The sequence below is a fragment of the Callithrix jacchus genome, chromosome 1 (genome assembly GCF_049354715.1).
Source record: "Callithrix jacchus isolate 240 chromosome 1, calJac240_pri, whole genome shotgun sequence".
In the NCBI taxonomy this organism is placed as follows: domain Eukaryota; kingdom Metazoa; phylum Chordata; class Mammalia; order Primates; family Cebidae; genus Callithrix; species Callithrix jacchus.
Window position 1 is genome coordinate 160,424,717 of NC_133502.1, and position 15,013 is coordinate 160,439,729.

At 41.2% G+C, this 15,013-nt stretch overlaps 1 protein-coding gene across 6 annotated transcripts in view; it reads right to left on the reverse strand.

Moving 5' to 3' along the window:
- SUSD1 (sushi domain containing 1) overlaps nt 1–15,013 on the reverse strand; it is a 145,248-nt gene that overhangs the window by 39,703 nt on the left and 90,532 nt on the right. For all 6 annotated transcript variants that reach the window (XM_078374325.1, XM_035254695.3, XM_009001270.5 and 3 more), the window contains 2 exons: nt 4,010–4,101; nt 1,337–1,523 (listed from right to left, as the gene is read on the reverse strand). In XM_078374325.1, coding sequence (XP_078230451.1) covers nt 1,337–1,523; nt 4,010–4,101 — 279 coding nt within the window. The remainder of the gene's footprint in view (nt 1–1,336; nt 1,524–4,009; nt 4,102–15,013) is intronic.

Sequence of the window (15,013 nt, forward strand, 5' to 3'; positions counted from 1 at the left end):
CAACCTCCACCTTCCAGGCTCAAGTGATTCTCCTGCCTCAGCCTCCTGAGTAGCTGGGATTACAGGCACCCACCACCATGCCTAGCTAATTTTTGTATTTTTAGTAGAGATGGGGTTTCACCATGTTGTCCAGGCTGGTCTTGAACTACCTACCTCAGGTGATCCGCCCAACTCAGCCTCCCAGAAGTGCCGGGATTATAGTTGTGAGCCACTGAGCCTGGCTAGTAATCTACTCTTAAAGCACTTGCAACAGAATGCCAACTAAATATTACTGAGAAAGAAATAGCCACAAGCATCTTTTGTTTAAGTATGAAATATTTTAAATTCTTTAAACATTCAGAAGGTATATAACCAACACCATGGACACACCCACATTTCTTCAATGCTAACATTTTGTTTCAGTTATCTTTTTTTCCCCCTGTAGACTTCCCCCATGGTTATGAGCTATCTTTTTAAGAATAAAACGGGGCCGGGTACAGTGGCTCACACCTGTAATCCCAGCACTTTGGGAGGCCAAGGCGAGTGGATCATGAGGTCAACAGATCAAGACCATCCTGGTCAACATGGTGAAACCCCGTCTCTACTAAAAATACAAAAAATTAGCTGGGCATGGTGGCGCATGCCTGTAATCCCAGCTACTCAGGAGGCTGAGGCAGGAGAATTGCCTGAACCCAGGAGGCGGAGGTTGCGGTGAGCCCGGATCGCGCCATTGCACTCCAGCCTGGGTAACAAGAGCGAAACTCGGTCTCAAAAAAAAAAAAAAAAAAAGAAAACATAACAGGCTGGGTGCGGTGGTGCACACCTGTAATCCCAGCACTTTAGGAGTCTGAGGCAGGCAGATTGCTTGAGTCTAGGAGTTCAAAACCAGCCTTGACAACATAGTGAAACCCTGTCTCTACAAAAAACACATCTCCTCAACACCAATACCACTCACTGGCTCTTATTTTAAAAGTCTGGGCTGTTATGCTATCTATCAGTACCATTCTTACTCATCTCTACAAAAAAAAATTAGCCAGGCGTGGTGGCCTGCCCACATGTATAATCCCAGCTACTCAAGAGGCTGAGGTGGGAGGATCATTTGAGCCCAGATCAAGTGCCTCTGCTCTCCAGCCTGGGCTAAACAGGGAGACCCTGCCTCAAAAAAAGAAAAAAGTATAAAATGTAACAGTCACAGCTATAAGCTCCTTAAGGCACCTCTCCAATTCCATGTCCTTCCTTCTCTCCCTGTTAAAGTTTATTATATAATGATAAAAAGCAACGATGTTCCTCTTTATCCGGGCCTATGGACAGGTCTGTGGTAACTTCGTTAATCCAAATGCTGTTGTTCAAGATTTACCTGTTATCTGGGTTGTCAGGGAGACAACCACAGGAAGTTCCGAAGACAAAGCCCGGAGACTGACATTGTAGTTCGTCCCCGGATGCAGTTCCAAGCACACCTCAGGATCTTGGCTGCTGGTGCTGATATTAAAGGTCATTTCCCGAACAAATTCCTTCTGATACCATCTCTGGCCCCAAATGTGGAACTGAAACATAAAAAAAGCTCACTAGGTGAATACTTGGCCTGAAAAACTTTGGATGCCTTGATACCTCCCCTTTTTCTTTCTTTCATTTTTATTTATTTAATTTATTTATTTTGAGATGGGGGCTTCTGTCACCCACACTGGAATATAGTGACATAATCTCAGCTCACTGTAGCCTCAACCTCCCAGGCTCAAGTGATTCTCCCTCCTCAGCCTCCCAAGTAGCTGGAACCACAGATGTGTGCCAACACATCCAACTAATTTCTGTATTTTTGTAGAGACGGGATTTCACTATGTTGCCCAGGCTGGAATCAATCTCCTGAGCTCAAGTGATCCACCCACCTTGGATCCCAAAGTGCTGGGATTACAGGCATGAGCCACCGCACCTGAGCTTTCTTCCTCTCTCTCTCTCTCTCTCTTTGGACTCTAACGTTTCTTCAAAAAGTAAAATGCAGCAGTAAGCAAACATTAGAGTTGCAATACTATAAATATGGTACTTACAATATTATTAGCACAATAAATCTATTTTTAAGTAAAAACACCTGAGGTTTTTTTTAAGATTAATACTTAATCTATTTTTAAGCAAAAACAAAAGCCTGAGGTCCCAATACTGGAAACTTTCTCCTTGTTCTCATACATACAGTGAACATGCCCAACAAGAGAGTCTGTTGGCAAAACTGCAGGAGCAAGGACAAGAATATTTTCCCAGAAAATATATTAGGAATCCAAACTAAGCAGGAATTAGAATACTCATAGCTGGTCTGGTAGAACCTGAGAAGGGTTTTTCTTCTCTGCCTGCCTCCTTCTGGAGACTCTACCCTTTCCTTTACCACCCTGACATTTTGGCCAAGAGACACTCTTCTTCTTACTTAATTTATTCTCGTAGAAGCTCATCCCACAGTCTTTCCTTTTTTTTTTTTTTTTTTCCTCTTTTTTGAGATGGAGTCTCACTCTGTTGCCCAGGCTAGAATGCAATGGCATGATCTCGGCTCACTGCAACCTCTGCCTCCCTAGTTCAAGCAATCTCCTGCCCCAGCCTCCCAAGGAGCTGGGACTACAGGTGCATACCACCACATCCAACTAATATTTGTATTTTTAGTAGAGACAGGGTTTCACCATGTTGGTCAGGCTGGTTTCGAACTCCTGACCTCAAGTGATCCACCCACCTCAGCCTCCAAGGTGCTGGGATTACAAACCTGAGCCAATGCACCTGGCTAGTCCTTCCCTTTCTTACTCACAACCACATTGAGCTTCAAAAGTTCCCCTTGGCTCTCCAGGCAACACCTCCAGACCCTGGCCAGAGACACTGATAAGGGTGCAGACACACATACATGTCCTTCCATGGACACCGTCTAAGCATCAACAGCACCAAGATATGAGCACAAAGAAATTCTCAGCCAGGCGTGGTGGCTCATGCCAGAAATTCCAACACTCTGGGAAGCTGAGGCAGGAAAATTGCTTGAGGCCAGGGGTTTGAGATCATCCTGGGAAATAAAATGAGACCTTGTCTCTACAAAAAAATTAAAAATTAGCCAGGCATGGTAGTACACACCCATAGTCCCAGCTACTCATGAGACTGCGGCAGGAGAATAACTTGAACCCAGGAGTTCAAAGGTGCAGTGAGTAATGATTATGCCACTGCACTCCAGTGTGAGTGACAACGCAAGACCCTGTCTCAAAAAATGAGAACACATGGACACAAAGAGGGGAAGTCCGGGGCCTACTTGAGGGTGAAGGGTGGGAGGAGAGAGAGGATCAGAAAAAAAAAAATTACCTATTGGGCACTATGCTTCTTACCTGGGTGGCAAAATAATCTGTACACCAAACCCCCGGTGAAACCTTAGGCCAGGCGCGGTGGCTCCCATGCAATGTACCTATATAACAAACCTGCACATGTGCCCCTGAACATAAAATAACCTAAAATAAAAGTTATATAATAAAAATAAATTTCAAATGTTGAAAAAGAAAAGAAGAAATTCTCATGGCTGTTTCATCTCTCCCTCTTTTTTTTTTTTTTTGGGGGGGGGTTAGGGTCTTGCTCTGTCTTCTAGGCTAGGGTTCAGTGGCACGATCTTGGCTCACGGCAACCTCCTCTCATGGGTTAAAGTGATTCTCCTGCCTCAGCCTCCTGAGTAGCTGAGATTACAGGCGTGAGCCACCATGCTTGGCTAATTTTTATATTTTTAATAGAGATGGAGTTTCACCATATTGGCCAGGATGGTCTTGAACTCCTGGCCTGAAGTGATCCACCTGCCTTGGCCTCCCATAGTGCTGAGATTACAGATGTGAGCCACTGCACCTGGCCAAAGGTTTCTGCCTTTAACTATGCAGTAGAAGTGGCCATCTTCTTGCTTCGTGATGCAAATGCAAATCAGAAAATAATCTATTGATAATGATAGTTACAGAAGTATATGTTTAGGATTGTGGATATTTTTAAGCCTCTCACAGAAGACAATCATCTATAAATATAGTAACTTTCAGTCACTTACTAAATACATCTCCTCCATGTCAACTGTCTTGATGATATTCCATCTCAAGCAAGTTTCATTAAATCCTGAAATGTTACTGATGATCTGTTTTACTGCAGCAGAAAACAAATGAGAAATCAATTTACACTCTGTAGAAAAAATACTACCTTTTAATTCAGCCATTTTAAAAATTAGCACAAGGATAAGTGTTAGCATAAGATGAGTTCAACAGTATTTTAATTTAGGAATTAGTGGTAGCAGTCTCAAAGAATGCCACTTTTATATTTAGGTAAACTCAGTCTTGATGAAAGATTTCAGATCCAAAGATACCTAATCGGAGGACCCCTTACAATAGCAAAGACCTGGACCCAACCCAAATGCCCATCAATGATAGACTGGACTGGGAAAATGTGGCACATATATACCATGGAATATTATACAGCAATCAAAAATGATGAGTTCATGTCCTTTGTAGGGACACGGATGAATCTGGAGAACATCATTCTCAGCAAACTGACACAAGAACAGAAAATGAAATACTGCTTGTTCTCACTCATAGGCGGGTGATGAACAATGAGAACACATGGACACAGGGAGGGGAGCACTACACACTGGGGTCTATTGTGGGGCAATAGGGGAGGGACAGCAGAGGGGGAGCTGGAGAGGGATAGCATGGGGAGAAATGCCAGATGTGGGTGAAGGGGAGGAAGACAGCAAATCACACTGCCACGTGTGTACCTATGCAACTATCTTGCATGTTCTGCACATGTACCCCAAAACCTAAAATGCAATAAAAATATATATAAAATAAAATAATTATTTGAGTGGGCCGGACACAGTGGCTCATGCCTGTAATCTGAGCACTTTGGGAGGCCAAGGCAGGTGGATCACTTGAGGCCAGGAGTTCAAGACCAGCTTGGCCAACATAGTAAAACCCCATCGCTACTAAAAATACAACAATTAGCTGGGGGAGGTGGTGTGCACCTGTAGTCCCAGCTACTTGGGAGGCTGAAGCAGGAGAATCACTTGAAACTGGGAGACGGAGGTTGCAGTCAGCTGTGATCGTGCCACTGCACTCCAGCCTGACTGATGAGTGACACTGTGTCTCAAAAAAAAAAAAAGAAAGAAAAATTATTTGAGTCTATTCACTGCAAAATTCCTTGGCTTACTAAGCTAAAATTGCAACTCTTGGTCCTGGGCCTTGTATACACTCATTTATACAAATAAGCATCAGTTTGAAATTCTGAACTGAGAGCAACATTTCAGCAGAGAATTGCTCCTTGAGGAACTGAAAAAGCTCTTTCAAGCAATCAGATTTACCATAAGGAAAAGAATGCGGGGAGTGGTGGTATTCTCTTCATTTGGGCTTCCTTATCTCTTATGAGCAAAGGAATATTTCTTGACCTCTGCTCAGTTTCATGGTAATCAATCTAAAAGACAGTTCAGCTCTGATACAGTTTAGTGTAGAGGTACACCCCCACTCAAGTAGTCAAGAAAGGCTATTTATTCAAAATCCTGACAGTAGAGGTTACTTCCTTCAATAATGATCTCTGTCTCTAAACTGGAAATAATATAGCAGACTTGCTAAGAAGTTTCACAGGAACACTGTGATGATTAACAAGTTACAAAGACAACTCCCAAATTAGCTGGAAAAGAGGAAAGCCCCACGAAACGTAAGGCTGTATTTTATAACCCCCTGGCCTATCAGGTTGCTACGAATAAAGCCAAGTTGGTAGACATGACCCCCTCTATGGATTGGGCAGCTCGGCACAGAGAAAACCCATATAGGTCACAAGTTGTACCACAGAGCAGGTAAATAACGGGAGGCGAAGAAGAACAGGAGGTAAGGAACAGGAGGAGTACAGATGATTCCGGGTAATGCAACCTTACAGCTGGGTACAGAAGACAGGTTTGGAGACATGTAGCAGTGATCCAAAGTTACACTTCTGAAACCTTCAAAATAAAAATAGCTCCAATAGTAATTTAACAGTTCTAGACTATACAGAAAGGTGGAAGGTTCCCCAGGTCATTTAATATGACTAAATAATCCACAATGCCCAAACTGGGCAAGGATGGCACAGCCAATCACTACACATACTACGCCAAACTCACTTGTTAATATAAATACAAAAATCCAAAATAAAATATTCACAAAAAGAAGTCGGTAATACATCCAAATACATACACTATGACCAAAGACAATTTATTCCCAGAATACAGAGAGGATCATTATTGGAAAAGCTATTAATAGGCTTAAAAGAGAGAAAGCACGTGGTTACTTTTATAACTGAAACTGTTAATACACTTAATATACTTTGTTAACTTGAAATTCTAGTGAGCTAGGACTTCATTTGACAGAAAGTCCTTAGTTTAATATGGTTTATGAGAAACAACCATACTCAGTGGTAAAACAATTAAGCAATTTCCAGCAAAGTTAAGAACAATATAAGGATGCCTGGTCTTGTAGCTATTATTGAGCCTTATTCAAGAGATTCTAAACAATACAGAAAAAGGCAAGGAAAAAAAAAAGCTATAAATGCCAGAAAGAGAGACAAATGATGCAACTGCCAGTAAATCCAAGAGTCCCAGCTAATCAGATAACGAAACCGTTTGAAAATAAGAGAAAGGCAACATTAAGAAAACTGATCATTTTCTATTTATCTTCAAGAACAAGTATGGTAGGCTAAATAATGACCCCTGCCACCCGCCAGCATGTCTTCATCCTAGTCCCTGGAAACTTACACAGCAGAAGCACTTTGCAGAGGTGACTAAGACAGTGAGATTAATCTGAATTATCCAGATGGGCTCAGTATGATTACAAAGATCCTTAAAAGAGGGTGACAAGAAGAATATAGTTAGAAAGAGGACTTAAGAATGGAAGCAGAGGTTAAACTGATGAGCTTTAAATATGGAGGATGGAGCCACAAGCCAAGGAGTATAGGCAAGCTCTAGAAACTGGAAAGGGCATGAAAATAGATTCCCCTATAGATATTCCCCTGAAGAAATACAGGCTTGGTCATACCTTGATTTCAGCTTAGTGAAACTGATTTCACACTTCTGACTTTCATAACTGTAAGACACTAAATTCATGTTCCTTTTTGTTTTTGTTTTGTTTTTTAAGACAGGGTCTCATTCCGTCACCCAGGCTAGAGTGCAGTGACCTAATCATGGCCTACTGCAGACTCAACCTCTGGAGTTCAAGTGATCCTCCTGCTTCAGTCTCTCAAGTAGCTGGGGCCATGGGCACATGCCACCATGCCTGGCTTATTTTTTATTTATTTAATTTTTTTGGTAGAGACAGGGTCTCTATGTTGCCCAGGCTGGGCTCGAACTCTTGGGCTCCTACTTTGGCCTCGGTCTCCCAAAGTGCTGGATTACAGATGTAAGCCACTGCACCCAGCCTTCATGTTATTTTCTGCCACTAAGTTTGCAGTAACTTGTCATAACAGCAATAGGAAATGAATACAACAAGTAGCAGAATAGAAAGAAAAATAAAAAGTTCCCAATTCATGAGAGGGATACCACAAGCAAACTTCAAATACTTAGAAACCTAACTAGAAATGTCCAAAACTTATAGGGAGATTTTAAAGAATTTTTTATTTGAGGTGGAGTCTCACTCTGTTGCCCAGGCTGGAGCGCAGTGATGTGAACCCAGCTCACTGCAACCTCTCCCTCCCGGGTTCAAGTGATTCTCCTGCCTCAGCCTCCCAAGTAGCTGGGACTGCAGACATGCACCACCATACTCAGCTAATTTTTGTATTTTTAGTAGAGACAGTGTTTCACCATGTTGGGCAGGCTGGTCTCAAACTCCTGACCTCAGGTGATCTGCCTGCCTCAGCCTCCCAAAGTGCTGGGATTACAGGTGTGAGCCACCACACCTGGCCACTACAATTATTTCCTTATCTCATAGATCTATTTTATACTGGTTGAGAAAGCTTTTACAGACAAATATAGATATTAAATTTTAATTGTATAAAACAAAAATGTAAGCAAAATTAATTGAAACATTCCTAAAATTTCTTCATGGTCAGTATATAACAAACACTTCCCTACAGCAAGGCCATTTGATATGAGGGGTAAAAAAAAAAGAAAAATACTTCTCAGTCACTTCTCAATTAAGAGTTGTTGGTGCCTATATTTTTCCATACAATAGCATCCTATGTGCTATCTATTCAGAGTCTGGCGAGACAGTATTTCTTCAAAATGTGCTCTTTTTTTCCCCCAGAACTTTCTTTCCACTGACACCCATTTTGATGCTGAAAGTTGATCTTACACTTTGCTGTTCTGCTCCAATGATGCTTTACATATATAATAACACTGTGCCTCAATGTCAAATCATAACATAGCTTTTTGGAAAAAGTTTTAATAGGTGATTGAACTCAAGACACAAATGGCACCACTAATGTCCATAAATAAATAGAAGTGACAGCACTATAAGCAACTATGACCAATATGATGTATAGATGGACAATGACAATTATGTTCTTGGCAGCCACCTGACTGTATAACAATTGTAAGATTTCATAGATATCAAAATGTGAAAAAAATATGCCTCTGAGAATCAATAAAACATAACATATACAAGTATATTAGCATATACAAGTGTATTATTGTCTGTAATAACAAAAATTTGAAAGGGAAAAAAGATACCCAAATAACCTTCTATAAAGAATAAGCTGATAAATAGTATACCTTCATACAATGGAATACTGTGCTTCCCTCAAAGAGAATGAGATGAAATTAAATGAATTGGTATGGAAGTATGTCTACAGGATATTATAAAGCCAAAAGTCAAAGAATAAAATAAAAAAGCAAAATAAAGAATAACACACACATATATATATAATTATTTCATTTTTAAAAATTACACACACCCATATGCTCAAGTAACCTAACAGTAGTGGTGAGTTGGCAGCTCCTTCTGCTCACAGGAAACATCTTACTGGCTCAGTTCAGTTCCACCTTGCTCAGGGAGTGACATTCTCACACTAGGTTCCCTTCCCTCCATTCAAGAGGCTTTATAGTTTGAACCACAAGCAGGTTGAACCCATGATGTATTAAATGGGGAGAAAGGGATCCCGAGAGAGCTCATCCCAAGTTGCTTCCTGATGCTCTCAGATCCTTTGCTATGAAAGATATATGCCATGGTCTCTCATACAAATCTTTCTTCTCTAATGCATTCGCAGTGGTTACTCTGTGTTCTCTCTCTTTTCTCCACCCACTGGGCCAATCTAATCTAGAATCCTGAAGTTGAAAAACCAGAACTGCAAGAATGCCTCAAAAAAGAGAAAATTAAGCTCTTAACAAAACTTTGTTTCTGCTTCATTAATACGAGCAAGCAACTCTGGGCAAAATCAATCACTATCTCCTCTCTGCTCCTGTAGTACCCTGCAAATGCCTCAATTACGCTTTATGTATTGTATTATTGATCTTCGTCTGTCACTCTCATTGAACTGATAGCTCCTTGAAGAGAGAGACATATTCTTCATCTTTGTACTCTCAGTGTCTAGAGCAGTGGCAGGCAGTGATTGTGTAAATGCAAACAATCCACAGTAAGGGGAAAGCTAAGCAAATGGTATTGCATTGACCCAGTGGAATATAAGTACCCCGAATAAGACATGGTTTCTGCCTGTAATATGCATTTCATCTAGGAGAGAAGTTATGGCCTATATAAGTATAGTTTTAAAAACAAGGGAGTATATAATAAATGTCAGAAGGTAAATTTAAGTAATAGTTAACATTTAATAGATATTGATCATGTGTCAGGTATTGTGCTGTTTCTCCATTTGCTTTAACCCATCTGGTCTTCACATCGAGCTCACAACATGGGTCTTATTATTTCTGTTTTCACAGTGAAGGTAACTGGACACATAGAGGTGAAATAACTTGTCCAAGGTTACAGAGATGGCAAGTGGCACATCTGGGATTTGAATTTGGATCATCTGACTCCAGAGGAACTGTGCCAAACTACCACCTATACTTCCTGTTAAAATAGGTTATGGGAATTCTGAAAGGAAAATACTTATCATCAGCTTGAAAGGTGGGAAGTGGAGATTGTGGAAGAAAGAAATCTATGAACTCAAGAAAAGGGAGGGGGTTCCAGCTAGAAGAAATGGCAGGAACAAAGACATGGAGCTGGAAAGTTAGCATATAATAAATTACAGATCAGAGTTTCAGTCATCCAAGATAATGGTGGCCCCTTAAATATAACTCACTACACATCCTCCAAAATATTCTTCAGATCAGCAAGAAGATCAAATAAAACAACATATGTAGTAAGCAGAGATCGCACCACTGCACTCCAACCTGGGTGACAGAGTGAGACCTTGTCTCAAAAATAAAATAAAATGACATAAAACAGAAGCTGTCATCATAACAGGAAAACAGAAAACATTACAAACTTTAAATTACTGTTAAGGCCAGGTGCAGTAGCTCATGCCTGTAATCCCAATACTTTGGGAGGCCAAGGTGAAAGGACTGCCTGAGCCCAGGAGTTTGAGACCAGCCTTGGCAACATAGTGAGACCCACCCTACTCACCACAACCAATTTGTACTAAAAATAAAAAAAGTTAGCTGAGCATGGTGGCCGAAGCCTGTAGTCCCAGCTACTCAAAAAGCTGAGGAAAGATTACTTGAGCCCAGGAGGTCAAGGCTGCACTGAGATGTGATCATGTCCTCCAGGCTGGGTGACAGAGTGAGACCTTGTTCTTGTAAAAAAAATATTGTTAGGCCGGGCGTGGTGGCTCACGCCTGTAATCCCAGCACTTTGGGAGGCCAAGGTGGGTGGATCACGAGGTCAACAGGTCAAGACCATCCTGGTCAACATGGTGAAACCCCGTCTCTACTAAAAATACAAAAAATTAGCTGGGCGTGGTGGCGCGTGCCTGTAATCCCAGCTACTTGGGAGGCTGAGGCAGGAGAATTGCCTGAACCCAGGAGGCGGAAGTTGCCGTGAGCTGAGATCGTGCCATTGCACTCCAGCCTGGGTAACAAGAGCAAAACTCCGTCTCAGTATATATATATTGTTGGCCGGGCACAGTGACTCACGCCTATAATCCCAGCACTTTGGGAGGCTGAGGCAGGCAGATCACCTGAGGTCGGGAGTTCAAGATCAGCCTGACCAACATGGAGAAACCCTATCTCTACTAAAACTACAAAATTAGCTGGGCTTGGTGGCACATGACACCCAATTAGCTGTAATCCCAGCTACTCAGGAGGCTGAGGCAGGAGAATCGCTTGAACCTGGGAGGTGGAGGTTGCGTGAGCTGAGATCATGCCATAGCACTCCAGAATAGGCAACAAGAGTGAAACTCCGTCTCAAAAAAGAAAAATACTGTTAAATATGAAAATCAACATGAAATTTCAGCAAAACTATCTCTCAATCTCCTACAAGTCCTTATGAAGAACAAGGGGTGCTAGAAGGGATGTGTGAAGTAGAAAAGAGGGAAGCAAGGGGTCCAGAGTGAGCTGGGTTCACTTACAGCCAAAGAAGCTCCACTCTAACTATGAAAATACTAAAAAAGACCTGGTGTATAGTCAGAGCACTGACTACAAGAAAAGGACTTAAAGTCCCTGAGTTGTCAGGTAGTTGTAAGAGAAAGGCATTGCTTCTGGGAAAGAAAAGGATAAACAGGAAGGAATGGGTGCCCTCGGGAGACTAAGCAGTGGTGGGCAAAAGAGGCAAGAGGGAAATGGAAGATCCTACAAGGCAAAAGAGAACTTGAAACGAGAAGGATACACAATTCATGCCCAGCTCTATCAAAAAACAAAACAAAACCTTTGAAGAAACCACATTTCACTCAGTGACAGAAGAGGGCACTCTTAACCTAGAAATCTTGTTAACCTCCCTAAGCTATCAATTCTGACCATGGAATTAACAGACAAAAGCAGTGTTTATTTTAAAAAAATTAAAATAGGGGTGTGTGTGTGTGTGCATGTGTATGTGTACACATATATATAATTAAAACAATGAAGCTTGTAAAAAGCTCTACATTTTTAAACCCACAAACGGGTTGGGGGAGTCCTATACATTAATAACCTGAAATAAGTATCCTCAAATAAGTGTTCGGGGTTATGAAGAAAACAGCTTGAGTCAGAAATTTTAAAACCTTTTTTTTCACTTTTGATATGGAGTCTCCCTCTGTTGCCCAGGCTGGAATACAGTGACATGATCTCTGCTCACTGCAGCCTCTGCCTCCTGGGTTCAAGAAATTCTCCTGACTCAGCTTCCTGAGTAGCTGGGACTACAGGTGTGCACCATCATGCCTGGCTAATTTTTGTATCTTTAGTAGAGATAGAGTTTTACCATGTTGGCCAGACTGGTCTCAAATTCCTGACCTCAACTGATCTGCTCACCTTAGCCTCCCAAAGTGCTGGGATTACAGGTGTGAGCCACTGCTCCAGGCCTAGAAAATTTAAAATGTAAAACATAAATGGACAAAAAAATATGGAAGGAATGAAACAGGAGACTGAGTCCAGGAAAAAAAATGAAAATACAAAATCACATTAGAAATAATAAAAACTAAATTTCATGGTGCCTAAAGAAGGGTAGATTTAATCAAAGGCATTGAAGAAATACAGGAAAAAAATTGAAAATAATAAAAATGAGATTAAAAAGAAGTTAAAAGGGTCAAAAATAAAATGAATGAAGTGGAATACAGGCAAAGATCCAACATAGGTATAATTAAATTCTCTGAAGAAGATAAACAAGCATGAAACAGAATTAGTATTTAAAACTATAATTCAAGATAACTTTACAAAAATAAAGAAACCTAGGTAGAAATACTAGAAGGATCCACCTGTGAAATCTGACCCACAACAATCACCCCAAAATGTATCCAAGTAAAACTATTAGATTTTAAAGATAAAGAAAGAAATCTCAGGGTCTTCACTCAAAGAAATAAATAAGATCTGCTGGCAAAAGAATTGGGCTACATCAAACTTCTCAAAAGCTACATAGAAAACAAGGCAACAAAATAACTGAATCTTTTTAAGAAACGCAAATCAAGAGAGTGTGAGTTAAGATTTTCATATCTAGCCAAGCTATCTTTCAAGTATCAAGGCTATAGAGAAACAATTCTAAATACGCAAGGACTCAAGGAATACTGTGCTCTTGAGGAATCTACTGGAAAATGAGGTTCATCCAAGAGATAAACCTGGGAAACTTCAGTAAAAGGACTAATGATAAGTATTTGCTAAGTTCAATTGTAGCTCTAAGACGAAAATAAAAATGGGGCAAGGCAGAAGAATGATACATAAATGCTATATGTTTTCATAAAGTAGAAATAATACAACTGAAAAACTGAGAGGAGAAGGGACACAGAAGAAAGAAAATAGAATAAACTAGTTGATTCAATAGTTGAATGTCATAAGCGAAAAAAATGAGTTAAAGTATGTTATTAAAAACTGTCAAACCACGCCAGATGCAGTGCCTGAGACCTGTAATCCCAGCACTCTGGGGGGCCAAGGTAGGAGGATCACGTAAGGCCAGGAGTACACGAGTAGCCTGAGCAATTTAGGGAGAACCTGTCTCTACAAAAAATAATAATAATAACAAAATTAATCAAGCATGGTGGCTGTAGCCCCAGCTATTTGGGAGGCTGAGGTAGGATCACTTGAGCCCAGGAGTTCAAGGCTATAGTGAGCTATGATCCTGCCACTGCACTTCAGCCTGGGAGTGAGGCCCCATCTCAAACAAAAACAAAAAACCGACAAACCAGTTGGGTGTGGTGGTTCACACCTGTAATCCCAGCACTTGGGAAGTGAAAGGTGGATCACTTGAGGTCAGGAGTTTGAGACCAGCATGGGCAACAAAGCAAGATCCTGTCTCTACAGAAAATTTTAAAATTAGCTGAGCACGGTGGCTTGTACATATAGTCCCAGCTACTCAGGAGGCTGAAGCAAAAGATCTCGTGAGGTTGTGGCTACAGTGAGCTATGATCGATCAGTCCACTGTACTTCAGCCTGGGCAATAGGGCGAGTCTTGTCTTAAAAACAAACAAATAAATAAACAAAAAATCTGACAAACCAGATGGTAAAAAGTTAAATGAGAAAACAGAAGGCAGACAGGACATTTTTTTAAAGTACAAAGGCAACCACTAGAAAAATATAAACCTTCCTTTAAAAACTAACAAATAGGGCCGGGCATGGTGGCTCATGCCTATAAACCCAGCACTTTGGGAGGTCGAAAAGGGTGGATCGCCTGAGGTCAGGAGTCTGAGACCAGCCTGACCAATGTGGAGAAATCCGTCTCTGCTAAAAATACAAAATTAGCTGGGTGTGGCGGTGCATGCCTGTAATCCCAGCTACTAGGGAGGCTGAGGCAGGAGAATTGCTTGAACCTGGGAGGGAGAGGTTGCAGTGAGCCAAGATTGTGCCATTGCACTCCAGGCTGGGGAACAAGAGCAAAACTCAGTCTCAAAAAAAAAAATTAATAAATTAAAAAGCAAAGAAAATCCATCACACAGAGAAAGAAATGTAGAAAATATAACACAATTCATATAGTAGTTATAACATAAAATAATAGGATGGAGTTGAAACCATAAGAAAAAAGGCACTGCAATCCCTATACAAGACAAAGCAGAATTCAAATTGAAAACCACTACATATGACAAAGGACAATTTTTAGTGCTAAAAGCCACAAGTCACAATGAAAATACAGTACAACCACCTTTGAAAAGCAAAAGAAAGCATAAACTGGCCAGGCACAGTGGCTCACACCTGTAATTCTAGCACTTTGGGAGGCTAAGGTGGGTGGATCACCTGAGGTCAGGAGTTCAAAATCAGCCTGGCCAACACTGTGAAACCCCGTCTCTACTAAAAATACAAAAATTGGCTGGGTATGGTGGCATGCACCTGTAATCCCAGCTACTTGGGAGGCTGAAGCAGGAGAATCGCTTGAACCCAGGAGCAGTTGGTGAGTTGAGATCGCACCACTGCACTTTAGCCTGGGTGACAGAGCAAGACTCTGTCTCAAAAGCAAAAGAAAAAGAAAAAGAAAGAAAGCAGAAATTAATGATATAGAGC